This window comes from Micromys minutus, assembly GCF_963924665.1.
Source record: "Micromys minutus genome assembly, chromosome: 31".
Lineage (NCBI taxonomy): Eukaryota > Metazoa > Chordata > Mammalia > Rodentia > Muridae > Micromys > Micromys minutus.
In genome coordinates, this window is record NC_137966.1 from 2,540,531 (window position 1) to 2,568,397 (window position 27,867).

Consider the following 27,867-nt stretch of genomic DNA (forward strand, 5'->3'; position numbering starts at 1 on the left):
CCACACAGTTAGACCCAGACTGAAAAGAAAAAAGAAAGAAGGAACTGGCTTCCTGCCTGAATTTACAAAGTACAAAATGCACCCGATACATTATGCTTTAACATGGGCATCAATATTTAATACAATAAGAGGCTGAAAATGTTTCATAACTCAGAATAAATTATTCGTTCATGCTGACGAGTCCTAAGTGAAGGGCAAATGTGCAAGCTCGCTGTTCTGTTTATAGCGGAGGCTCTGAAGTCTCTTTTATGGCCAAATGACCAAGGCTGAGGGCAAATGGGGGCTGGGCAGCTGAGAGTAGGGTGATGACCTTGCCAACTTCCTGGGAAACTCCTTCCAAGACTTTGAGTCTCTGCTACACATGGTACCTTCATCCATCCATTGCCAACCACGAAGATTTCATTTGCAACCAGGCTCTGAGCCAGTTGTCTGAAACGGAACAATTACCGGATTCTCGTGCCAAGTCTACACCCACAAATATTACTGTAGGGATAAATGACTTTCAAAGGCTCTTCTTGGCTTTGCAATTAAGGTTACTCTATCTTTCCAGTGTCTTAATTAGTCCTTTAGAACACATATACCCTATGGCCAGACCAGCTCTGTGCTTTCTTCTGTAAGTGGGGGGTGAGGACAGACTTTAACCCCTCTGAGCCTTCATCTTAGTGTTGTAATTATGGTACCTACCGATTCCATATGTTTCCATAATGAATATTTGAGTTCTGGAGCTGGGGCTATGGCTCAGTTAGTAGAGTCAATTCCTAAACTGAATAAACCCAGGTGTGGGGGTACATGCCTGTAATCCCAGAACTGGGAGGGGGGGCATGGGGGCGAGACAAGAGGATCAGAAATTTAAAGTTAGCTCCATTTTAAGTTCAAGGTCAGCCCAGATTCCAGGAGAACCTGTCTGAGATAAGTGTGTAAATGAAGTAGGTTAAAAAGACCTATTTGAGCTCCTGTTTTGTCCTGGGAAAATCTCTAGGTTTCTGTACAGGAAATCAAGCTGGCACTAGTGGATCTGAAGGGCGTCGTGCCAATCAGCTAAATAAACACTCTAGGTACTTCCAGGTGTGGATGGAAAGGCAGGAGGCCATGTGATAGAGTGAAATACTCAAGTGGCATTAGGGAATATCTGAAGCATGTGAACACGGCATGGAGCATCTGTCACCAGTGTCACACAGAGCTCTGGAGAAGGGAAAGGAATCTCTGCATGTTAGGAATAACATGGCTAAGAGGAAAAGAAAGGTCAGAGAACCAAGAAAGAAGCCAAATCTCACAGGTCTAGGAGTGTCCCAGTAAGGAGTTTCAGGTTTTATTCTAGCCACAGTAGGATAGAAAGTTATTTAAAATGGTAACAGGGTGTGATTCATGCAGAGTGTTTGGTTTAGTTGTTTTGGAGTTCTGTTTTTTTAAACATTTGTTTGGTGTAGTGTGTGGTTCAGTGGTGTGTGTACACATGTGGTTCATGTGTGCTGACTCTTTTCTACATTGTGAGTCTTGAGGATTAAAATAAGGTTGTCAGCCTTCACAACAAGGGTCTTTACCCCTGAGCCATCTGACTGGCCTCTGTTTTTTTTGTTTGTTTGTTTGTTTTGTTTTGTTTTGTTTGAGACAGAGTCTATGTAAAATCCAGGCTAGCCATGATTCTTCTGCCTCTGCTTCCCGAGTCCTAGGATTCAAATGTACACTCTTTCTCTTGAGACAAAGTTCGTGTGTCCCAGACTTGCACCGAACTTGCTATGTAGCCAAGGATGATCTTAGAATGTTGGTCCTCCTGTTTCTTCCTCCCAAGTGCTAGAATTACAGGTGTGCACCAAGCCCAGATTAAAGAAATGTGTTCTATGTTAAAATGTGTTCCATGTTACTGTGGTTTGTTTGTTTGGCTGGCTGGCTGGCTGGGGTTTGTAGTTTGGTTTGGTTAGGTTTGGGTTGGTTTGAGTTGAGTTGGGTAGGGTAGGGTTTGGTTTCGTTTGGTTTGGTTTAAGGCAGGGCCCAGGCATCCTGAACCCAAATCCACTATGTAGCCAAGGCTGGACTTTGAATCCCAGGGTTCTCTTGCTTCTGTCTCTCAAGTTCTGGGATTGAATAGTCTCTGAGATGCCCAGGCAGCCTGACCTTTTTCAGAGACTTCTCCTATGGAGCTTAGATTCTCTAGGGGGATTTATTTATCTTTGTAGATACAGCCTAGAACTCATTGTGTAGTGCAAAATGGCCTTAAACGCACATCAATTTTCATACATCAGCTAGAAAAATGGTCAGATTACAGGCTTATCAAATGAACCAAACTTGAAATTAAATTCTTATACCTCAAAAGATAATTTTTAACGAGTCACTATGAAACATAATTGAAGTTTTTTTTTTTTTAAGATAAGGTTTTACATGTAGTCCAAGTTGGTGTCCAATTTAGGGCAAGCCTCCTGCAAATGCTGGGATTACAGCAAGAGTTATGACGGCTGGATTAATTTGTTTTTAAGTATAGGCACTGAGAGAGCTAGACCAGGCATGGTGGCACATGCCTTTAATCCAAGCAATCTAAAGGCAAAGATAGGTAGTTCTCTGTGAATCTGAGGTTGGCTTCGTCACACAGCAGGTTCCAGGCTAGCCAGGGCTACATAATAAGACCCTGTCTCAAAAGATACAAACAAAAAAATTGGGTACTCTGTTATTTTTAAAACAAAACCCCTAATGTTCAATTTTACCAAATGAAGACTCCGGAGCCAGATGTAAAGCGCCTGCTAGCTCAGAGAGGCAGAGAAAGCACCCAACTGACCTTCCTCCTGAAGTCCCAGAATAGAAAGCTCTTTGATTAAAGATGAGTTCTAGGGCTGAGCCACGTCGTAACTAGAAACAGGTTTTTACAGTACACAGTCTCACAATATGCAGATATCCTGGAACAATGAGAGAGGGGGGAGGAGGAGAGGGAGGGGGAAGGGGAGGGGGAAGATGGGAAGGGAAAAGGGAGGGAAGGGGAGGGGAAAGGAGGGAGGAAGGGGGGAGAGGGAGAGGAGGAGGGAGAGGGAGAGAGTCTTAGGTACCTCCCTCTCTTGTGCTTCTGAAGAAGTCTTGTTTAATTGTCTAAATCATACTTTCTCCCTTCCACTTCTCTGCCTTTCTCCTCCCTCTTCCTTCCCCTCCCCCACACCCTCTCTTTTTAGTGATAAAGATTAAACAAAGGACCTTAGCAGTTCTAACCAAGCACTATTCAACTCAGTTCTTTTTTCTTTTTTCTTTTCTTTTTTTTTTTTTTTTTTTAACTTTTTGTTTTGTGCACATATGCTCTTACCAAGATGCCCAGGTTGGTTGTGAACTCTCTCAATAGCCCAGGCAGACTCACCTGAAACTTTCAGCCTTCCAGCCTCGCCTGCGTGGAAGTAGCTGGGATTGCAGCAGGCCTAGAAAAAAATGTCTCAATAGTTAATATATAAATACAGTTTTCCTAGCATTTTTTTTCCAGATGGGTATTCACTTCCTAGACACTGCTGATCTAGAACACACTACACCCAGACTACCTACCCAGACTGGCCACAGGCTTCTGTGATCTTACTGCCTCCACCTCCTAAGCACTGGAATTATACCCATGAGCACCTTATCTACCTGCATTGGTGGATTTTAAAGTACATTGTTTAAAGAATTTGGAAAACTAAAATAAATAAATAAAAGTGACGTGGTATACTTTTTCAATTTTTATTATACTAAATATTTACTCAGAAAAAATTAAGCCAAACTCCTGACATTAGTTTGTCATTCAAGGGAACCAAATGACATAAACAATTATGGAAAACATTAGAAACATATGCTTTTTGTTTCTTTTATTTAGTATTGGTATTTAACAGGACAGGGAGAGACAGACAGAGGTGAATAAAGACGTGTGAATGGATCAGAGGACAACTCTATTCTACCCTGTGGTTCCTGGAGATCACACTCCGGCCATCAAGCTTGTTGGCAAGTGCCTTATCACACAAAGTCATCTCACAAGCCCCTTGCAATGATATTTGTCAGAAAATTAAGAGTCAGAGATATGGTTCATGCTTCACTGGGTATGATTATAAGTATGTTTCATTTCTCTGTTAATTTTTTTAAAAGATTTATCTATTTATTTCATATATATGAGTACACTGTCCCTGTCTTCAGACACACCAGAAGAGGGCATCAAACCCCATTACAGATGGTTGTGAGCCAGCATGTGGTTGCTGGGAATTGAACTCAGGGCGTCTGAAAGAGCAGCCAGTGCTCTTAACTGCTGAACCATCTCTCTGGCTCTTCTGTGTTAATTCTTAAAGTGTCTACATTTTTAAAAACAAATAAATTAAAGCAGCAGTGTTTCCTTCCATGAAATTTTGTTTATCTCTGTGGAAACTTTTTAATTTATTATTATTTATTAACTTTTCTTGTGTGTGTGTGTATATATATATATATATATATATATATATATATATATATATATATATTAGTACAGACTAGAGTTTATTCAGGTCATGGGGGAGTTAAGAGGGTGAGAGAGAGAGAGAGAGAGAGAGAGAGAGAGAGAGAGAGAGAGAGAGAGAGAGAGGAATAGAGGAGTAGAGGCTGGGCATGAGCACATGGAAGGAGAGGGAGGAAGGGAAGGGGAAGAGGGGGGATGGGGGAGAGCAAGAGAGAGAGCAAGAAGGCAAGAGAGCAAGAGCTATATATATATTATATAACTTATATGTGTGTGTGTGTGTTTGCCTGGTGGCCATGAAGATCAGAGAAGGTATTAAATGCTCTGGAACTGGATTTTCAGACAGTTGTAAGCTGCCATGTGGGTGCTGGGGATTGAAACCTGGTCCTCTGAAACGCAAGCCATTGCTTTCAACTGCTGAGCCATGTTTCCTAGCCCCTGGTGGAAATTCTTGACTGAGCCAAGGAAAGACTTTAACCAGACTTGATGAAAAGGTCCTTTCCTCCCCACGTCTTTTCACTTTTCTACATCTTTGTAATCCTGTCACCCAAAGAGTGGCATTGTTTCAATATTTGCAAACTTCTGATTTAATACGGGACGGGTGAAGGTCTGGAGGTCTAGCTCACAAGAAGGGACTGCCTAACAGCTAGACCAATCCACCTTCTTTGTGTATTCCTTCTGTTGGACTATATCAGAAGACAGCCTCTGGAAAACACTCTACAGTCATGAGAAAATGAGTGGAAAAGCGCATAATACTTAGTGTTATGAAAACTGTTACTCTCCTAGATCTCTTGAAAGGCACTTTGGAAACTACTGGAGAGAAATGCTTATTTGGGGACGAAGTTTGTTTTCGGATTCTTATGCTCATCCCTAGCACGAGAAACGCCAGAAAAAAAAAAAAGACGTTTCTAAGGAACAAGTTTAAAAAATAAAAATAAATAAAACCACTCGCATTTGAAAAATTACTTTGTGCCAAAGGACAGGATTTGACATAACTCAAGATGGCAGCTGTGGCTTAGAGTACTGGGTGGTACACCGCCGGCACACAGCTACTTCCGCTCACTCGCTTCGAGTTGGCCACTACATTTCCCAGAATGCCTTGCCAACGATGTTGCCATTGGTCAGTGCGGCCGGAAGTGTACCTGACGCAGGGGGAAGTAGAAGGACTCGGAGGCTGGAGCGGCGGAGAGCGGAGTTGGGAGGTTGTGAAGACCGTGGTGGGTCTCGCGGCGTGAGGTGAGGACTGTGGCCGTGGACAGGCGCGGGGTCGCGCGGGGAGGTGCTCTTCTAACCTTGACTCATAGCCCGGAGGGAGCGACAGCCGCGTAGAGGCGAAGCCTGCGCGTTCCTGACCCTCGCTTTTAACTTTTCTTGAACAGGCTGGGACGAATTCGGACTTTAACGCGACACTGGGTCATTGGCGTGGTGTTGCTGCGACCAGAGGGGTGGCAGGCACCGCAGAGGTTCTGACTCAGCTTCTAGAGCAGCTGTGGTTAATAGGATGCGTGTAAAAATCATCCGGGTCACTTAAAAAAAAAAATACAGATGCTTTGACCTGACTGCAGACAAATATCGTCAGGATCTGGGCAACAGAGTTGCGCAGCGAGGGTTGAGAACCGGCTCTTCCAATGCCGATTTCTGACCCCCTCGAGGATCCCTGTGACATCTGTGCAAAGGCTCCCCTTCCAGAATTAGCTACCTAAACTAAGCCGCTTGCATTTGGTTACAGTGATGAGCACGGTTTGGGTACAGGTGCCATCTTGGGTTCCATAAGAAACTTATTCGGCTTGCGGTGGCGATAGTGGCCCAGATGGACTTCATTGTTTCCTGTTGACAACTTGGTCATTTATTCTGAACAAAGATTAGAACCGTGTCTTTTTCTTCCTGCCGCTGTTTTTTTTTTTTTTTGCTTCTGCCTAATTTTTGCCACCTAGCAAATCACACGACATAGAAGAGTCACATTAAAATTAGTCTTTTAATTCAGAGTATGAATTGAGGGCGTGGCTCAGTGGTTTAAAGGTGGCTTTTATGTACCACAAGGTCCGAGATTCAGTCTCCAACACCAGTGGGAAGTGGGGATGTTAATCTTGGTGTAAGACCAATACCATATTTGACCAGCAAGACTATCAGTTAAAATAATAATTGGCTTTGGGTATGAGTTTATTATAATCTATTTTGGGGTTGGGGGTGGCTAATGTGGGGTCTTTTGTAGCCTAGGCTACCTGCACACTTCTGCTGTGTAGCCAAGAATGATCTTGAACTTCTGACCTTTCATCTCCATCTTGTCTGCAGATGAGACTGCAGGAATAGGCCACCACATTGGTGATATCCTGTTTTTAAAAATGACTTCCTTGGCCCGGGCATGGTGCACACTCTTTTAACCCAGCAATCAGGAGACAGAGGCAGGCTGGTCTGGTCTATAAAGCAAGTTCCAGACCAGCCAAGGTCACACAGAGAAACCCTGTCTCCAAAAAGAAAAAAACAAAAAAAAAAAAACAAAAATAATAACAATTACAAAATAAATACATACAAATAATGACTCCCAGCCGAAGAAAGTCAAGCTGTGTTTGGGGATTGTTTGTAGAGGTTTTGTTTAGGTGAGAATGAATTTAAGACTGTACACATACATAGATGACCATCACTACATAAAACGTTTTTCTTTTTCCAGACATTTAGCCACACCTCCCTGACCTGAGCATGGAGGAAAAGTCAGAAGACTGTAAGGTTCCAGAAAATCTGCTCAATGGTCTGAAAGTCACAGATTCTCAAGAAGCAGGGTCTGCCAGCCCCCTGGTTTCTGATCCCAAGGATCAGCATTCCCAGAGCAAGCTACTGAAGGATGCTGAAGCCCATCCCCAGGAGGACCATGGAGAAGAAGAATGTTTTCATGACTGTAGTGCCTCGTTTGAGGAGGAGGAGCCAGGGGCACACGTGGCGGGGAACAAAGCCAGCGATGACTCTAGCTCTGAAATGGAGGAAGAATACCTACTTGAACTGGAGAAAAACATGCCAGAAGAAGAGAAACAGGTGAATGGTTGCGGATAATGTACCTCTAAAACCACTTTGTTGTGTTGGTGGTGGTATTGCTTTTGGGGGGTGTGATGGTCTCTCAATGTTCTCTTGACTGGACTGAAACAATATATAGAATGACCCTGGAATATATAGAAGGACCCCGTAGCAATCCTCTTGCCTCTGCCTCCCAAATGCTAAGGTTCCAGGCCTCAGCCATCATGCCTACCTAGCTTAAAACCCTTCTGAATTTTAACTCATTACTTTGTTTGTTGTATATTTTCTAGGTCAGAGTATGACCAAATAGCCCAGTCTTCCTGCCTTCACTTCATAGTGCTGTGATACAGGCACCCAAAACCAAAATCTGAGCATTCAGTTTAACAAAGAAATGGCTGGCTTTCCCCTGTGTGTTTAGAATTCTGTCTTCTACCTTAGGGAACTAAGGTGCAAACATACCTATAGCTTCCTGGTTTTTTTCTTTGTTTTGTTTTGCTTTGGTTTTTTTGTGGCATTAACAAATCCAAGTCTTAGAAATGTAGGCCAGGCGCTCTACTGCTAAACTTCACCTTCTGCTTTGGTTTTTAAATGATCACTCCTAGGTAACTTGCTGAGTTTCTGTAACAACCTTCTTGTAAACATATTTAGCACTGTGCCATGGACTGTGCTTGTTAATCCTGAATACCTTGGTGGCGTTACTGCTGCAGAGCACAGTCCGTGTCAAGGAACACGTTATGAAGGATAGTCGCTATCTGCTGGAAACCTACAGTACACCACTACTAAGCTAAAATGGTTTTTGTGTTAATATGTGAGTGGTTAGAACTAAGACCACACACCTAATAGATGATAAAACTCATTTGTCCAACTCACATATCCTGACCCAAGTTCAAAGTGTGGTGTAGCATTTCATAACAAAACATCTCAGCTTCCTTGTCTTGGAGCTGCTCCTGGTGCCCTCCTTACCTAACAGGCAAGGTAGTTGTCAAGCCTCCGAGGCGTTTGAGCTTATCGGCGAAGGATGAAGATTGTAGTTTAGGTCACCAAAGGGTTATTTAGTGAAGCAGTTGGTATGTAGTACCAAAGGATAGGTTAAGATAACGTGGCAGATTCCAGTTCTATAGAGAGTCACTAAGATGGGTTCTCAGGAAGTAATCATTTAGCAAAGCTGAGAAGAGATCCAGCAACACACAAAGCAAGGAAGTTCCTACACTCTGTGCTTTCAGAGGGGATGGGTATACGGCCTTACTGCAAGATGAGCCTGTTACTACCGTGTGCTATGAGCTTAGCACATATTAGATAGGACATAGGACCACAAGTCAGGCTGCCGTGGGCACGGATAGCTGAGATTGCGAGCATTCTGCTCTGTTTACTTCCTCTTGAGACAAGTTCTAAAACTGTAGCTCAGGACTTGAACTCGCCATCCTCCTGCCTCAGTCTCCTGCATGCAGGCATCGTTGCTCTTTCCACTATTAAGTAAATCAGTTTTAACCTGAAAGTTATCTTGTGGGGTGGGGGGCTAGAGTAGAGTAGAGGATTTGAGATGTAGGTTTCGAGTAGATAGCCCTGGCTGGCTTCAAACACTATGTAGCTCAAGATGACTTTGTACATTTAATCCTCCTGCCTCTACCTTCCAGGAGCTGGGATTATAGGCATTCACCATATCTAATTTAAGGTGTTATATTTTCCTGCAGTGTGTTTCATCAGAAGAGAAATAAAGAGCAAAGATAATGAAGTTCAGGAAATACAGAAATACCTCAGCAAGTTAAATCAAATATTGTGTAACCTTACAGAAAGTAAGTGTAGGGTTGGATTTATAACATCCAACTTTGAACAGCCAAGCCGGTCCATTAGTTCCAGCCCTCAGGAGATAGAGGCTGGTGGACTGAAGTTCGAACCTAGACTGGTCTGCAAAGTGCAATCCAGCACAGCTGGAGCTATACAGCAAAACCTTGCCTCAAAATACAAAACAAAACAAATCAAAAAGTTAGTGGCCACCCCTGGGCTGTGTGCCTGCAAGCTCAGGTGCTTACACGTGCGAAGCCAGTGTTCTGCCACTGCGGTACACCCCAGCCCTTCAGTAGCTGCTAGTTACTCTCTGCTAGTGGTATAAAGAATTTTTGTGAAATTATCATTAACCAACAAAATCAAAGAAATGTTCTCACTGGTTATTTTAGATTGTTAGGAACAAGAGAGTATCATACCTGATTTTATGGAGATTATGAAACTGTAAAAAATCCAAAAATGAGCCAAAAAAGTAAATTTTCAGCATTAACGTAAGATGTAAATGAAAACATGTCTGTAGTCAGGTGTGCTCATTCATGTATGTAATCATAGTTCAAGAGAGGTAGAGGCAGGAAAATTGCTTTGAGTTACGAGCTTGAAGACAGCCTAGGCAGCATCCTTGTTTAAAAAAAATGAAAAACAAAAGCTTTAGGCCAGTTGAGATGGCTCAGCACATACAGGCGCTTACTGCCAAGCCTGATGACCTGAGTTTCACATGATGTCCCCTGCCACACATATGCTCACACACAGCCTAAATAAAGTCTCAAGAAAGGTTTAAAAGTTGATAGCAAGAAGATGGCAGGAGCTTGTCCTGATGCTGGAAATCATGTCAGTGGTACACAGATAATCAGTTGTCTTGTTGTGTGGGATGCTCATGTGGAGGGCAGAGACCACCGCCCGTCTTCCTCAGTTACCTCACTTTCTGAGACAGAACAATCTCCCACCAACCTGGAGCTCACTGATTTCAGCCAAGGCTGGCTGGCTGGCCATCAAGCCCCTCAGATCTGCCAGGAACTTCCAGTTGTGTCCTTGTCACTGGTATTCCATATATGTGCCACTGTACTCGAGTTGCCGAGGACCTGAACTCAGTTCTTTGTTTTAGGTGTTTTTAAGTGTTTGTAAGTGTTCTGCCTGCACACCTGTGTACCACTTGTGTGCCCTTGTGTCTGGGAAGCTGGAGAAATGTGTTGGATTCCACACACACACACACCCCCACCGTAACTGGAGTTACAGCTGTTATAAGCTGCTGTGTGGGCACTGGGATTTGAACCAGTCCTCTGAAAGAGCAGTGGGCTCTCAACCACTTGAGTCAACTCTCTTGGCTCAGGAACAGAGCGGGTAAAAAGTTAGAATGGCATTCTGTATTGACTGGGTCCTGGGATTGGATGAATGTTTATGTGGGGTATTTTGCAGTAGTTACCTAATAAAGCTGACAGGGAAGCAGAGCATTGCTGATAGAACGATTTGGAAAGTATTTTGCCTAGTGAGGCTCTTGTATGTTGAACACATGTAGTCGTTCATAATGCCAGTTCTTGGGAAATGTGACACCCTCTTTTGAACTCAAGGCGCCAGGCACAGGTGTGGTACACAAACATATGCAAGCAGAACAGTCATACAAAAAAAAAGTAATGAAAATATATTTTATTACAATTATTTATTTTACTTAAAGTCAAGTAGAAATTGGTGGCGGGGGGTGCTTAGCTCCTGTCTCCTTTTTATTTAGTCAGGGATCCTCTGCTTAGGGAATGGTCCTTCCACATTAAGATGATTATTCCCACATCAATTAATATGGTAAACATAATTCAATTTCCCAAAACATGTCTGGAGATCAGATCCATTGTCTAGGAGATTGTAGATTCTGCCAAACTTACATTTAATATTGACTGTCACATTTGTGTTGCTCAGTGACCAGAGAGTCTACTTATAGGCCTTAAGTTCAGCATTATTCCCTGCATTTTTAAGCATGTGCGGCAAAAAAGTTCTCTCTCTTCTTAGGCCACCAACGCTCCATTTGACCTGAACCTAACCTGACTCTACCATTGTACCGTGTGCGCACCCACTCTTGATGGCCTGGGTGGTTCGTGGGTGGCTGGTATTTGTTCACACTGGTTTTGATTCTGGTTCTGTCTTGAGACAGGATCTCGTTCTGTAGCCCAGGCTAGCCCAGCACTCTATGTAGCACTCACATCTTCCTCTCTCTGCCAGAGTCTCGTCTGGTCGGCTGCTCACTCGGGGCCTGTAGAACTGCCCGTAGGTTCCGCCTCTAGAGAGGAGGAAACTAAATGTCACTAAAGGTCGGCCCGAAGCTGACAGATGTGCGTGTTAAAGTGCCTCTTGCACTGGCATCATGTTGACTGGCTACAGCGTGTGTCTGTCATTCCCATTCCTAATAGACAAGTCAGAGAACCTATGTGTGTAGCTTATTGGATACTTCTGACCAAGACCTTGGATCTAGATCAACTGAGACAAAGATGAGGTTGTTAACTGGAGTTTTATCTGCTACTTTTCAGTCTGTCTTGGCTAGCTAGCACCTGAGGGGTCATCAAAAGAGTTGCTTTGCACCCTAACTGTACTCGAAGCACCCTATTGGTACCTCCTGGTATCTGCATAAATCCACTCCTTGATATATTTGCTTAGAGTTGTGTTTTTCTGGTGTTGAAGACCTGTAGCCAGTGCAGTAGACAGCATTATAATGTAGTCACCGCTCATGAGGAGTGTTGGGAAATATGATCTTTTAATGTCACAGTTTTTCTCCTTTGCTATTGCTGCGCGTTTAGGTGTGTCCTCATAGAATAGCCGTTCTCAGCTATGGTAACCTAGAGGAGGGGGTGCGTTTGCTTCTTTACCTCTGGTGGTGGCGGTTAGATCGCAGAGCCTCGAGTGTGCTAGGCAAATGTAACTGCTGGCATGCTGTGACGTGAAATGAATTATTGTTGTACCTACTCAAATGGTTATGTCTGGCACACAGTAGATACCTTAAAGAGTGCGGTTAGTTCACACCTACCTTTTGGCATCCTTACCAAAATTCAACTGCTTTGTTTGGTCCAGAATCTAATAATCCATGGCCTTTTTTTTTTCTTTTAAAGATAGATTCATTTATTTATTTAATGTATGTGAGTATACTGTTCCTGTCTTCAGACACACCAGAAGAGGGCATCGGATCCCATTACAGATGGTTGTGAGCCGCCGTGTGGTTGCTGGGAATTGAACTCAGGACCTCTGGAAGAACAGGCCATCTCTCCAGCCCACATGGCCTTCTCAAGTAGTATATTAACAAGTCTTCTTAAGAGAAATGAGGTTTTTATTTTGGTTTCTAGTCTTTTCTTTTTCTTTTTGAATGGCAGGGTTTCTTTCTGTAGCCCTGGCTGTCCTGGAGCTTACTCTGTAGACCAGGCTGGCCTCAACTCAGGGATCTGCCTACCTCTACCTCCAGAGTGCTGGTATTAAAGGTGTGCAACACTACCACCAGGCATGGTTCTTCATCTTGAGAGTATCAGTTATTTAGGTCTTAACTTCTTGTACATGAAATAGCCTGCTAGTGTCTTATTTTCCTTTTGGAGGAGAGGCTTCCCTGGGCTGTTTTGTTTTGCTTGTTTTCTTGCTTTTGTGGAGGTTGACAAAACACTGTCCAGATGTGGAAGGGAGGCCTCCATATGGAGCTCGGCAACTACATTGTCAGGATGTTCTTGAAGGAAGTACATACCAGGTACAGCATAGTCCATCTTTTCTCTGCGGGCAGCACTTGTTCTGTGTTTGTGTTTGATGAATTTTAAATCGTCTGTATAAGTTGCTGAGTTATTAGAAGCTAAGAGGAGAAAGTCTCAAGTTTGGGTTTTGATTTTTTTGGTTTGTTTTTTGTTTTGTTTTGAGACAAGGTTCCTCCATGCCCTTGGCTGTCCTGGAAATTGCTCTGTAGATCAGGCTGGCCTGAACTCACAGAGATCCACCTGGCACCACCACTGCTGGTTTTAAGTTTTGATTTTGACACAGGGTCTCAGTTATAACCCAGGCTGGCTTCAGTTTCTCAGTCCTGTCTTAGCTTCCTGAATGCTGGGGTATAGTGAGCCACCCCACTTCATCTGTAATGTTGTGAGAAACTGTAAAATTCTTTGATCTCTTTCAGAAAAGAAGAGAAGAGAGCGCTAAACTAAAGGAGGAGGGGAATGAGCAGTTTAAGAGAGGAGGTGAGCTCTGTACTGATACTGATCACCCAACCCACACACAACCAGAGTAGAGTTGCAAAGGGCACGCCCCCTGCTTTGCCACACCAGGGATTAATCCGTCCTCAGTCACTGTGACCAGTTACCACGAGGCCCTTGCATCAGCATGGTTTTTCTTTACTGTCCTTTAGCTTTTGATCTGGAAGTTAAGGAGAAAACTTACTAGCTACTGCTTTGAAAAACCATAGCCTTAATACGTTGATGAAAAAGCAGCATCCCAGTCCCCATTTGCTGTCTTCCAGCAAGAGAAGTCATTTACTAAGGTTTTGTTGTTGTTGTTTAGGGGTTTTCTTTCCTTTCTGGCTTTTGGGACAGATCCCACTATCGTCCAGGACAGACTATAATGCTCCTGCCTCAGCCTCCTAAGATCTTATAGATATTTGCCACCACATCTGCTTTCTTTCTTTCAAATGTCCTTTATGTTTTGTGTGCTTGCATAAGAGTGTGTTCGTTCTTTCCAACAATACACTTAATGCTGTGCGCTCTGCCACATTTCAAAGTGCACATGCCTAAGAGCCCTTGTGTTTTTGTCTATTGGTTTTAAGTTAATTTTTTTCTCATGATTTCCTCCCCCACCTCCCTCTCCCCCCTTCTGTCTGTAAAGACACGGTGCCTGTTCTTCCCAATGGCATAAGGTACATGTTGGGTGAACTGCTGAACATCCTGTCAAGAGCCCTCACCTCTCAGAGCAGTAGCATGTCCTAATTGTTCAGCTTTCATTTGCTTCAGCGATTTAGAAAAGAATTTCCAAAATGTTTAAGAGACTGGACAGATAAAAGACCATACTATGAGGTCTATGATTCAAGTGAAGAAGACAATTCTAAGGTCTAGGGTGTAGCTCAGTAACAGAACGTTTGGTTAGCATGTGCCCAGTGCTAATCCTAATAACCTAGGACATCTTTTCATTAAGAACTTTGGTCCTGTGAGTAGGAAACTACATCGAGATCCCACAAAATAAAATCATAATGACTGTTCCATCTTACGGTATTATCCTCAGATTATGTGGAAGCTGAGACTTCTTACAGTCAAGCCCTTCAGATGTGCCCAGCCTGTTTCCAGAAAGATCGATCTGTTCTGTTTTCAAATCGAGCTGCTGCAAGGATGAAACAGGTAGGAACTGGTTTGCCTTTCTGTACTTCCGTGATCCTCAGCTCCATGGGGTCATTTCTCTCCAGAAGTAGTGCAGGTGCTTCGAGTTGCTGCTCTTTCCTGCCCATGCACTTCCCGTACTGAGAGGCTAAGGTGCACATTAACAATACTCACTAACGTTGCAGAAGGCAGGCTGACAGTCCTCCTAACTAGGGCATGTTAGTGAGGCAAGAAGCCAAGCAGTGCACATCTCAGAATAGCTGTCCTGCCGCTTTTAGGCTTCTGGGATTGTAAAGACCTGGAGGCACAGGGAACCACTAGTTAGAACTCCAGATGAGGGGGCTGGAGAGATGGAGAGACGGTTAAGAGCACTAACTGCTCTTCTAGAGTCCTGAACTCAATTCTCAGCAACCACATGGGATGTAATAGAATGTGATGCCCTCTTCTGGTTTGGCTTAAGACAGCTACAGTGTATTCATATAAATTTTTTTTTTTTTTTAAAAAAAAAACCTCCAGATGAAAATATTCTTGTTACTAAGGCTTCGGTTTTTCTGTTAAAAATATGAACAGTGGGAGAAGTGTCTGACCCTGAGGCCAGTGGTATCTGTGAGAGGCAAAGTGAGTGTCAGGGGAAGTTTTTTACATACTGTATTAGTGAGGACTTGGAGCCGAACAAGAGAATGGAGTAACAGGCGTGCAGACACGTGTCTAGACGGTGCTGATACTAGTGAGGTTTGTTGAGGACTTACCTGGTTTTCTGTCTACTCAGCATAATTAGTGTGGCTACGTTAAAATAATAGGATTTTTTTTTGTTTTGAAGTTGAACCTGCCTCTTTTATCTATAGCCGTTTATATCCACAGTGCTGTGGGTAAGTCACTGTCATGCTTTACAGCCATTCTGTTGGCCAGAGCTGGGTGGAGTTGGTTTTGATGTTTGGTGTTTGTTTGTTTGTTTTTTTAATTAAAACAACAACAAAAAATCCTGACTCTTAAATGTCTTAAATTCTCTAGTACTTTTATCAAAATCATTTTGAGCGACCAAATTTTTGTTTGTTTGATTGGGTTGGCGGGGGGGGGGGGGGGGGGGGTATGAAAGTAGAACTTACTTTTTGTTGGATTTGGTTTCTAAAGCTGCGTACATTTTGGAATGTTTTATGTAGGCAAATAGATAATTTTATAGAATAGACAAACCAGCATTTTATATTCAAAACCACTGAATCAGCTCTTTGCGGTTTTTGATGCAGGCTCTATATCCATCCTCTTTCCTCAGCCCCCTGGTGCTGAGGTTGCTGGTGTAGACCAGATGGCTGGCTCAGTTACTTGCTCTCAGTGTTTTTGAAGCCATGTGTGTTAGTCAGCATCAGCAGTCGTGTGAGTTTTCACCTGTCTCCACTCTTAGGGTGCATGCTGTCACTGCAGACTGGCTGTAGAAGCCCCTGGCACCAGTCTGCAGACCGCATGGAGTGAGAGTCTGTGCTTCTGCAGTTGCCCTGGTGACTTGTCGTTTTAAAGCTTTATTTTATTTTTACTTTTGCAGATCTGTGTGGGTTTTGTTGGTGGCGTTGTCATTGTTTGCTTGTTTTGAGACCGTCTCAGCAGCCCCAGTATCTCACTATCTAGCCCTTGCTGGTCTTAGAGTTTAGGGCTATAGCTGTCTTCCTGTTTCAACCTCATCAGTGTGTGGATGACAGTTGTAAGCCACCAGACTCAGCAATATTTTTAAAGCTGGGCTAACATGATACAGCAGTTATTTTGTTTATTTTACTGTTTGAAACAGGATCTCATTCTGTAGGTCAGGCTAACCTCGTCTCCAGTCTTTCAGCACCAACCTTCCAATTACTGGGATTACACAAATGCGATCCACCTCAGAAGCTCACTCCTAGCACCACATAAAAAGCTGGTGTAGCCATGAGCATGCCTGTAACCCAGCACTACAGGGTGCAGACACAGAAGGGTTGGTAAGGCTTGTCAGTCACTGACAGAGTGGTAAGGGAAAACAGCATCATTGTCTGACCTGTGATGGGGCACACACATAAATCACAATAGTAGCTTCTAGAAGAACAATACTTACTATTGCAAGAATACATTTAAATGGCAACGGTTTGTTGTTGTTTTTTTCTGATTCAAATTTCATAAAACAAAATTGTTTTATGACATGTTTCCAGCTTATGGAAATTTGGTCAAAAACAGATTTATATAAAGTTGTGCTCATTTCTTTACTATTGCATTTTTTTTCTCCTTTTTATAAAGAGTTTCCCTTCATCTATGTCTTCTCAGTAAGCATGTTCTAGTTCCAGGTTCCAAGTCATAGGAAGTTCATAAAAGAAATAGCTCAGTTTGTTAGTAACTTCTAGCAAGTGTGAGGGTCTGCGCTCTATCTTCAGAATCCAAAAGATAAGGTTGTGTGCTGTGGTTTTGCTTGTAATGCCAGGTCTGGGCAAGCAGATCCGGGGACTCAACTAGCTAGCCAACTTGGCGTACTTGGTGAAGGTCTGGGTGGTGACTGTGTGAGTCTGCTAGAGAAGCTAGTGTCCTCCCCCGACTACCTTCCAAATAGCCTCCAAATAATAAAATAGTTTCTATATGGAATAAATTCTTTCATCATATTGATTTCTTGACTAGACCTGATTGTAGAATGTTTTTGCTTTTTGATTTTCATTGATAATTAAAGTTAGGTTCATTAAAATGATACATACTGTAAATAAGGCTGACCCAAAGATAGCAAGCTGTAGGTAGACATCCATTCTCCAAATCACAACCGAAAGTCATTTTCCACTATGGATTTGTATCTTCTCATTGTGCATTAGCTTACAATAAAATAGGACATTTAGAAAGTAGTTGTCTACACCATGGATATACTTTGAGGTTTTCCATCCACACATTTACAATTTACTTCCTGTTCATCAGTTGTATCTCTAGCATGGTCCAACCATGTTAAGGCTTTTGGCATCCTGGTTTAGCGTTTGTAATATCCTACAATGCACAAGGCGTCTCAATGCTTTATTCTCACGTGGCCCAAGCTGGCCCCAAACTGTACTGCATTGCTAAGAATGGCCTTGAGCTCCTCTCTGCCCCTCTCAGTTCTGGAGGGTATAAGAGTATGCCACTGTGTCTATTAAGTTCAGAAAGGTTTCTGTGTGTTGCGTATAGTTATGTGTACAGTTCCTACACTAGAAGAGGGTGTCCAGTGTGTACTCTCTGTTCCTTTGAAGCAGGGTCTCTCACTGAACCTGGGGGTGAAGGTGGGAATGGTGTTCTTTGGAGTGAGCTGGAAACCAGCAAACCCCAATGCTCCTGTGTCTTCCCTGCCCAGACTCAGCACTGGGATTACAAGTGTACACAAGGCTTGCTACATGGGCCATAGGCTCAAAATCCTTCTCTTTGAAATTGCGAAACACTGTAAAACTAACTCTTCGGTCCTGTTATGTAGATTCTTTGGCTTTTTTAACTGCCAGATATGACTGTGTAGCTCATAGTCAACTCTAGACTCAACTTAGCTTCTCCTTTAGACTGATGTATAGGCAGCACGAATCTTAGCCACTGAGCTATCCTCTCAGCCCTCATTTTACCAACTCAGTATGCAATTAAAGATCTTCACAATGCTCTACAACCATCAAATAACCACTCACCCCACCTATTACACAGTTTACATGCTGCTCTAGGATAATCTGTAAGATACTCAGTTTGCTGAAGTGACCATTACAGTCATAGAACTGTTATGTGAACCAGCCTCTTTTTGTGATACTGTACTTCTCATTTGGAAAAAAGACATTTAAAGTCAAAGACATGGACTGGAGAGATGGCTCAGTGGTTCTTAAAAAAAAAAGTTGAAGACATGTTCTCTACCATTCAGTCCAGCCTGATAGTAAATTATATAAGAAACTGAGCCTTACAAAAGGAAAATGACATGGCCATGTTAGGTTAGGAGCCACTGTCAGAGCTGGGACGAGAATCCAATTCCCTTGCATACACTCCTTCACTGTGCCGTTTCTAGATTCAGAAGCTAAATCAGGTGTGTGGTCTGACTCGTTCATGTTTCTGTTAGCGGTGATGAGTTAAGGTTTGTGACAGGTACTGTGGCCTGTAGGGCGACTTGATTGCCCACTGTAGATGTGAAACTGTAGCAACTAACCACTGAAGAGGGCTGGTCCGTTGTTCCATGTCAGCCTTGCTTACTGACCCCAAAGTTATGACTGTCACAGTCTAAGTTGTGCTGATGTCTTAGGTGAGCAAAAAAAGTACTTGTACATTTGTTACCAAGAACCTTTCAGAGACGCTCTGAAGTTTGAGTTTTTTATAGAAAGTAACATTTATTTTCATGTGATTTTCTTGAACTGCATTCTTTTACAATAAGACCAGGCATATACCATTAGTATACATGGGTTTGTTTGTTTGTTTGTTTAAGAGTGGGTTTCCCTGTAGCCCTGGCTATCCTAGAACTCACTCTGTAGATCAGGCTGGTCTTGAACTGAGAGATCTACCTGCCTCTGCCTCCTGGGTGCTGGGATTAAAGACGTGTGCCACCAGGCCCAGCCAGCTCTACATTCTTCATCTTCACACTCATCCCTGATGATCGGATCTGGTGATACACACCAAGGCCCTTGAGATGAAACTGGAGAACTGTGGGTTACTGTGATCTGTCATCTTTCCTTACAGGACAAGAAGGAGATGGCCATCACTGACTGCAGCAAAGGTAAAACTTATGTTGACACAAAAGTTCATTGCCTAGTTAGAGAAACAGGATGGGTGTGTATTCAGGCCAGGGTTCCCTTTTACTGAGGCTTTTAAAGAAGCAGTTTTCTAAGAGAGCATTTTCAGAGGGAATATACTATGTCGGGATCATCTTAGAGCAAGCATGCTTTCGAGTGGATTTTTCAGCCTATTTCTTACAGTAGTAAACGTGTGAAAACAGTTGAAGCTACCTTGGCATCACAACTCTAGTGTGGAACAGAATTTACTCCCTGCAGCCTTGAGATTACCATCCTTTGTGACTCATTGAGGAGCTTAGCTGCTGAACCCGCACTCACAGCTGTTTAAATAGATACATGTACATACCGTGGTCTGGGATCAAATGTAGGGTGAACATGAAGGGGTTTTTGAACTTGAATCACAGTGCTTGCATTATACCTTCTGTTCCATTCATTTTCCTGAAAATCTTTTTATAGCAGATTTCTGTATGTTCCACATTTTTATTACCCATTTATCTGTTGATGGGCTTCTAGTTTGGTTCCATATCTGGGGTGTGGTAAATGGAGAAGCAGTAAACTGATGAGCAGCTATCTCTGCAGGAGGATGTGGAGCTCTCTGGGCATGCCAGGACTGGAATCGCTAGGCTACATGAACGGTTGTTCTAGTGGAACTTGGAAACTGAGACCCATATTGGACGCACTAATTTGCACCACCACCAGCAATAGACGAGGCTCCTCCTAAGGCATTTAGAGCTCTTTTTTAAGATAACAACTTCTTCTCTTTTTGCAGCAATTCAGTTAAACCCCACCTACATCCGTGCAATGCTGAGGAGAGCTGAGCTGTACGAGAAAACTGACAAACTAGATGAAGCGCTGGAAGATTATAAATCAATATTAGAAAAAGATCCATCAGTACATCAAGCAAGAGAAGCTTGTATGGTAAAACAGACAAAAGAATTCTTTCTGGCCAGCTGTAGTGGTGGATGTCATTGATGCCAGCACTTAGGAAACGGAGATAGATGGACCTCTGTGAGGTTAAATCCAGTCCAGTTTATGTAGCAAGTTCCAGGTCAGCCAGAGCCATATAATACAGACCCTGTCTCCAAAAAACCAAGCCAGAAGTATTTCCTGTTTCTTTTGCTTTGTACTTAGTAAATCTTTTTAGTCTTTTCGGCCACAACTAACTTCTATTTTTATGATTACCAAAATATATGGGAGATAGGCTACTTACTGGGACTATGTACCATTTGATCTCCACATATGTGAGCCAGCATGCCAGCACACTTCTGTAATCCCAGAACTGGGGCAAAGGAAACCTAATTTTGGAACCAACTAAATGAAACAGAAAGACCTTACCCCCCTCAGAATTAAATAAATAAGTGCCCTTTTTTTTTTTTGTTGTTGCATTGGGGATATTTTGTTTTCTGTGGTGTTTAGTGATTCTTCTGACGTTTTGTCTTGCTGTGTGTGTGAGCATTTCCCCTGCGTGTGTATCTGGTGCCACATGGTGCTTGGTGCCTACGGAGGTTAGATCAGCGGTTAGAGGTCAGATCCTTAGAAGTGAAATTAATGGATGATTGTGATCTACCCTTTTGTGTTGTTTGTCTGTTTAAGACAGTGTCTCATTCTAGCCCAAGTTAACCTCAGACTTGCCATTACCTTTCCCAAGCCCCTTATTTTGGGGTTTTTGAGACAAAGTATTACTGGCTAGTAACTCTTTACTTAGTCAGACTGGCCTCCAGCTCTCTGTGATCCTTCTGCTTGTGCCTCACAGATTACCGGTGTGTGCACCACAACTGGCTTATTCACAAACTTTTACTGAGGTCTTTCTCTGATCTAGACATTGTTTCCTCCTGAGGTGATGAGGCGGCTCATCAGGTAAATAAAGGCTTGCTGCCAAGCATGATGCCCCGAGCTTCCATTCCTAGAACCCACGTGATGACAGGAAAAAAAAACAACCCCAGAAAGTTATTTTCTGATCACCACACAGACACAGAGACACACACATATAAATGTAATTTTTAAAGAACTGAGGGCTAGAGAAATGACTGGTTCTGAGTACTTCCTGCCTTTGCAGAGGACCCACCTCAGTTTCCAGAACCCACTCAGGTGGTTCACAACCACGTACAACTCCAGCTAGAGGATCCCACACTCTCTTTGGCCTTCTGACACATATACACAGACATAAAAATACAAAATAAATCATTTAAGAGAACTGAGCATCTGAGATGTGAATAAGGCTTAAACACCTGTCAGATAAAATAAGGATTTCTTACCAAATGCTTGTTTCTAATTTTTTTCTCAGAGATTACCTAAGCAAATTGAAGAACGTAATGAAAGATTAAAAGAAGAAATGTTAGGTAAGTTTGCTTCCATTAATTTCTCTTGATCATAACAGCTAGGAGACTAGGGTGGGACCATCACTGCTTTTTGTTTAGAGAATAGCAGTTCAGAATCTCTTTGAGGCGTATGTATGAATGTGTATTGTTGAGACTTGTGTGTGTGTGTGTGTGTGTGTGTGTGTGTGTGTGTGTGTGTGTGTGATAATTTCAAAAACCAGTTGAGTCTTCCCATTGCATAATCACTTAAGGTTTTATGTTTATTTACTCTATAGTCATTATAGCCAGTAATGTCAGGATGAAAGGAGTTTTAGGTTGAAAATGGCACTAAAAATCCCATTAGTGCTGGGGAAGACACGAGAAGTATGTGGGATAAGCAGTTAAGGAGCGAAGGCTGAGGAGATTACTCAGAGTTCAGAGTCTCACAACCCATATTTTCATCAAAGCATGCTAGGCAGGGTGGAATACATCTGTAACCTAGCAGTGGCGAGATGGAGACAGGAGGGTCTGTAAGTTCCAGGTTCAGTGAGAAACAGGAATCGAAGGTACCCAGCGTTGACCTCTGCACACTATACACATGCACACAGTGGGGCAAGGTGACAGGGGCATCTGGGGCATGGATTCGCTTGTCTCAAAGTTGTCAGAACCCTTGGTAGCTGGAATCAGAGCCTCTTGCTTTCTTTCTGCTTTACTAGGAACCTGAGAGGTTCCTAGACAGTTCTCACATTGTCTGTTTAACCTTCTCTGCTCTGAAGCTACTGAATCTTCCTGATGGAAACATTCTAAACCTTTGATGTGCATTGCAAGGGAATGGACTTAAAAGAAAATTAATGTACAGTGTATCAGTTCAGCCATATATAGTTTGATGTCAGTACCTAGAAAATGTTTACAGACTTTTCCCACTCTTAACCTCTTTTTTCCACACACAATTTTTACTTAATCCTATGCATACAGATATATATCAATTATATCAAACATTCATTGATAACAAATCATAAGCTTTATTTGAAATAACTAAGGGTAAGAGAGATGGCTCAGCAGTTAAGAACCTTTATCGATCTTGCAAAGAGCTAAGTTTGGCTCCCAGAACCTACATGGCAACTAACAGCCATCTGTAGTTCCAAAAGGACCCGATGCTTCTGTGACCTTTGACTCTTTCATGCACGTGGTTCATATACATAACTCAGACACACACACATGTAAAACATTCTAAAAATGGTAATTTCTTAACATAATTTAGCATGTCTTAAATGTAAGAGCAAATTTGTGTAGTAATGAGAACTGCATCTTACATAAAGAAGCAAATCTGGGCTGAATATCTGATGCTGCAGGACATAAAGCATGTCCACTGTTTCCAGAGTTGCCTGGTGTGATTTTATGACTGTCGGTGCTGAGCTCACACCTGACATAAGTGCGTGCCACAGACTGGCAGGGCTGTATTTACTGCCGCTGGGAGTTTCGCTCTAATCTCAAACCAAAATGACTTAATGTTTAAAGCGAAAATCAAGTCAGCAACATAGTTTTTTTTATTAAACATTATAATACAAAAGATAAATCTTTAGGAATGATAAGAAAATATTAAAAATGAAAAGAAACTTAACCGTTGTTTTAGAAAGCAAAAGCTTTAGCTCATAATAATCCTGAGTCTGAGTCAGTTTCTGGCACTTATGTGTCCCATGGACACTTAGACACACGTGCACACATAATTAAAAATAAATAACAGTGAAACTGGCAGACATTTCAGGATTCTTGAAGCGTAACTCTAGGAAGACAAGGATCAAGTCCTAGCATTACTCCCCAGCGTTAGGTTGCGTGGTAAGCAAGGCTCTTGCACCTCAGCAGAGTGCTGGCTTAGAGGGTTTTTCCACATGCAGGATCTGTGGGTGTGAGCCATTCTTAGCAGCTTACTGAGAGGGTAAGAGGTGTGTACTTAGTGACCAGACAATGATGTGAACATAAGTATCAGAACTATCTGATTACAAGTAGACCTTTATCAAATGCTTTATCCTAAGCTGTTCCAGCCAGGGAATCTTTGAGACTAGTAGAACTGTGTGTGCTCTAGTGGCTCTTCCTAAATCACACACTGTATTTGAGCTATGAGGTACTATATTCCTCTCCTTACTAGAGATGGATGGTTACAGTTAGTTTTCAACATTGTCTCAATATTCCAATAGCCAACTGCAAAAGGAAGCTGCCTTCTGAGAAATGTTTCTCAAAATTTAATATATAGACCATCACCACTGGAGAGTGGCTAAAATGTTCCACCCCAGATGCACTGAAGTGAAATTGGAATTGAGCAGTCCAAGTTATGTTCAGTGACTTGTACTTGGGAATGTGACTGCACAGTGAGAAGAGGAGATATGTGGAGGTAGAGGCAGCCTCGACGAGGGAGGGTTTATGGGCCAGAATAGGATGTGGCCATACTACAGAAGGGCCAAGGGAGAAATTTGGCTCAGCTGAGAGGTATCTCCTGAACAGCAGGTCAGTCACTGGGTTTCATCTTTCCTTCTTTGTGCTGTAGCCACAGCAAAGAAAGGCTTTCCTGCTTATCCTTGGGGTTAACTGTCTCACACACGGTCAGGTTCCTCAGAGGGCTGTTTACATAGTGAACCACTTCAAATGTTGCTTTGAGTCAGAGAAATGAAGATTAACCAGAGCTAGATCTCTAGTCCTTTGGCAGCCTTGACAGTGCAGGCAGGTTTGGACTCTGCACTGTAAGATCCTAATGTGATAGTCCCACCTTCCAAGGGGCATGCTGTCATGTTTGTTGAAGCTGTCATGCTTACTGAAGGTGCCAGGTTTGCTACAGGAGGGAATAAGGAAATCTGGTTGCTGTCAGGCTAGAGAGACAGCATTAGCAGCCTGAGACAAGTATGGCAGATAGGCTGCCTTGACATGAGGAGGCTGCTTCAGCCTCTGAACATTGACACTGGCCTAAACAGCAGCCGGGAAGCGTCTGTGATTGTGTGTATGAGCACTGTCTTCACAGAAGGTGGCTGCTTCTCTGCCATCACCACAGACAGCAACAGGTGACTGTTTCAGACACTTGAAGAGTTATGAGGATGTTCCATGAATAAATGGCCTCTTGCGTAATGCCATGAAACTGTAACTTCCTTAAACTTTCCGCTCGGTCCATTCAGTCACTGTCAGTGGACTCCTGTGGCATATCAGCCACAGGACACCAGGCCTGGCTCAGGACCTCAAGACAGAGAGGCTGCATCCTCCTGTCTTCTTCCCCCATTGGAAATATGGCTCACTTCCAGAAAATTCTTAATTTACATCTCTGTGTAGACCACACTGTTTACATTTTACTTCATCTGTACTAAAAAAGGAGCTGCACATGTGTGTACTGCACATGGTGAGTAAAGTAATCCATCAAAAGGTCTTGGGTTTTTCTCTACAGAGGAGACTTGACCCGTGCTCTGTTCTGTGTCTCCACACAGGAGCGTCTTCCACTGCAAAGCCACCCGGGAGCCAGGGCAGCTTCCCTCTGACCAATCTATACACACCTAGGCAGCCCATAGGTGGGCTTGTAGGTTTAGTTTTCTCTGCTTTTGGAGAAGCATTGGAGTTCAAAGATCTTCAAGCAAGCAAGTCCTTCAGCTAGCTGGGCAAAGTGAGGATCTAGGGAGGTTTGAGTGTTTCACTTTAGCTTGGAATGGTCTTTGAGCCCTCAAAGAACGCCTTTTCTTATGTATAGATCAACCTAAAACCAAACCATTGGCTTTTATGTATAGATCAATCTAAAACCAAACCATTGGTGCCTAAGGACACTGCACTCTGAGGCATGGTGGCAGACCATGAGCTCACTTGGAAGTCCAGGGTCCTTGAACTCATAGCAGTTCTCCTGCCTCAGTCTTCTTAGTGCTGGGATTACAGGCATGTACCAGCACACCTGTTTACATGGCTGTTTTTTCTCCTGGCCCTCTTTTAACAATCACAGAATAGTCTGCTGAAGTTCTTGGGACTATCTGTGACTCAGGTTTCCCTAAGGATGCCTGTTTGAATGTTTGTGTGCTGTGGTGTCCCATCTGAGCATCTGTCCCTGCACCTTTGTCTGCTTGGAGGGCAGTGATCAGGGTCTAAGGACAGCAGCAGTGATGCTCAGATGTTAGTTTGCAGTGCCTGCAAGAGTCATCACCAGGTTCTGGGAGCTGTCTCCAAGAATGGGTTAACTATTCTTCAAACATGTTAAGTCTTCAGGATGAGATCTCCAGATGAAGTCCAGAAGCTTCCACTGTAAAGACCATGCAACTTGACTTCGCTTGGTCTTTACTGTAGTGGGGGCTCAGTGGACACAAAGGAGCATTTACTCTGAGGACTTTGTCTCTTCCCATCCTACCCTCTCCTTATCTCCATTGGAAGCAGACCTAGAAGAAAGTGAATGCAGTTTAGAAAGCATTGAAACTTTATTCTCCCGTTCTAGTCAAAAATTTGCAGAACATTGATAGTTTTATATATTCTGTCCACTACTCCATAAATCCCAAAATCTCTTGGGAGTTCCATCCTAACACACGAACTCCAAGGGCCTCTTCTGTCTTAGCACAGCATAAGAATCCGTATTTTTGGTATGTCTTTATTACTTAAGCTTGAAGCTGGAGCAGGGAACCCTGGAATATTGAGGTTGATGGCTCTGTACAAATGACCAAGATCTCGTCTCCCCCGAAAAATAACAAGAGCTGAGTGGGGGTCAAGAGTGCACTTGTAGATGTGAGGGACTCAGAGAAATGTGCCATGTTGGATTGAACTCAGCAGGTGGCTACTGTTTTTCTTAGAACAAATGGGTTGAAGAGCCACTGTCTGCACAAATGCCTTCACGCAGGCTCAGGATGAGAGTCCCTGTCCTTTGTAATTCTAGCCAGCCTGACAGGAGATTTTGCTCCCCGTGAGGTCCTGAAGGACTGTGAGCGCCAGTGTCACTCGGGCAGTGGAGTGACAACACCTCTGAGAGGAAAGAGGCTAAAAACCCTCCCAGAAGTTGTCAGTCAGGTCACTGACAGCAAAGTCAAATGGCTGCTGTCTCCTGCTTCTTTGTTCCAGCATTCATCTGAGTTTTTTTTTTTATGTTGCAGGTAAACTAAAAGATCTTGGCAACTTGGTTCTGCGACCTTTTGGGCTCTCCACAGAAAATTTCCAGATCAAGCAGGATTCTTCTACTGGCTCCTACTCCATCAATTTTGTTCAAAATCCAAATAATAATAGATAACAAATAACAATAGTCTTAATGGCTGGCTGGGAGGCCGTGAACTGTTCACAAGGAGCATGGCAGGTGTTTAATGTCCAAAAGCATCTTATCTAAGAAAGGCTAGTAGTAGAACCAGAGCTGCCTTCTTGCTCTTGACTTGTGATCAGGGTGGAATGTGCCTCCTGATGTGATGAGCCTCTTTAGTTTCCATCTTAAGATGGAGTATGTGCAGCTGTTGTCCCTGGTTCTGGCTGTTCTGTATCTGATGGAGAAGCCTGCTTGTCAAAGCTGACCTCTTAGAGCCGCACCAACGCACTAGCCACAAAACCTTCCCTCACCACGCAAGCCTGTCAGTCCAGGGATGACATTCGTACTGGACGAGGCCCCGCCTGCTGCCCCTCCCTAGTCACTCGCTCAGATGCTGCAGTGCGGGGGGCTTCAGTATTCTTGAGTTCTTCCGTGTAAATAAAAACATCCTGTGACAGTTGGGGGCCATGGTGTACTTTTGTTCCCATAACAGCACCTGAAGCAGATTTTATATGACATTTGGAACCCGTTCTGCTTTCAATCAAGGTCGCCGACTCTGAATCCCACAAAGCTAAAGTTTTTGCTGCTTGACTCCTTGAATAAATGGCCAGAATTCAGAAGTCCTGCTTCACACGCCATCTGGTCAGTCTTTAGTTCTGTGAAGGCTGTGGAATTAGTGGTTCTGACCAAGCATCGGTGATAATATCTGTTTAAATGGTATGTTTGTTCGGAAACAACCTGTAGGCTGCATGAAGGCAGAAGTTTCAAGAAGAGGTTCTTGTTCACCTAGGCATCTGTTGATGCTAGTTGAGTTTTCATTTAGTAGTTGAGTGTCACAGTGACATTATCGGTCGTATTTTGGAGAAGAGCTGCCATGTTATTTTGTGAGCTATGTGTGACAGCTGCCCTAGAACTTAAGTGGTAACTTTAAGTTGGCCAAAAGTGCCTAACCCAAGGAGATTTTAGCCAAAGTTTCTATACAACTTCTGTGATTTTTTTTCTATACATAACCTTTTCAGGGACAGTAGATGCCACATTTAACACGTAGACAGCAATGCTAAGTGTTGTAGTTAATACCTGTAAACCCCAGCATTTACAAGGCAGAGGCAGAAGG

The 27,867-nt window shown here is 43.2% G+C and overlaps 1 protein-coding gene across 1 annotated transcript; it reads left to right on the forward strand.

The window, feature by feature from the left end:
* The first annotated feature begins 5,563 nt into the window (after positions 1–5,563).
* TTC1 (tetratricopeptide repeat domain 1) lies at positions 5,564–27,210 on the forward strand. The gene is made up of 8 exons (XM_080942362.1): positions 5,564–5,653; positions 7,086–7,444; positions 13,329–13,389; positions 14,423–14,535; positions 19,171–19,207; positions 19,993–20,141; positions 21,508–21,562; positions 26,614–27,210. Exons 2-8 carry the CDS (start codon positions 7,115–7,117, stop codon positions 26,745–26,747), a joined length of 879 nt encoding a protein of 292 aa, XP_080798488.1. The 5' UTR covers positions 5,564–5,653; positions 7,086–7,114; the 3' UTR covers positions 26,748–27,210.
* Positions 27,211–27,867: the final 657 nt, after the last annotated feature.

Excerpts from the sequence above, each read along its gene's own strand:
- TTC1 (XM_080942362.1), top strand. The coding sequence starts at position 7,115 with ATGGAGGAAAAGTCAGAAGACTGTAAGGTTCCAGAAAATCTGCTCAAT. Across the intron at positions 19,208-19,992 it reads CATCACTGACTGCAGCAAAG|CAATTCAGTTAAACCCCACC; the intron begins GTAAAACTTATG and ends CTCTTTTTGCAG. Across the intron at positions 21,563-26,613 it reads ATTAAAAGAAGAAATGTTAG|GTAAACTAAAAGATCTTGGC; the intron begins GTAAGTTTGCTT and ends TTTATGTTGCAG.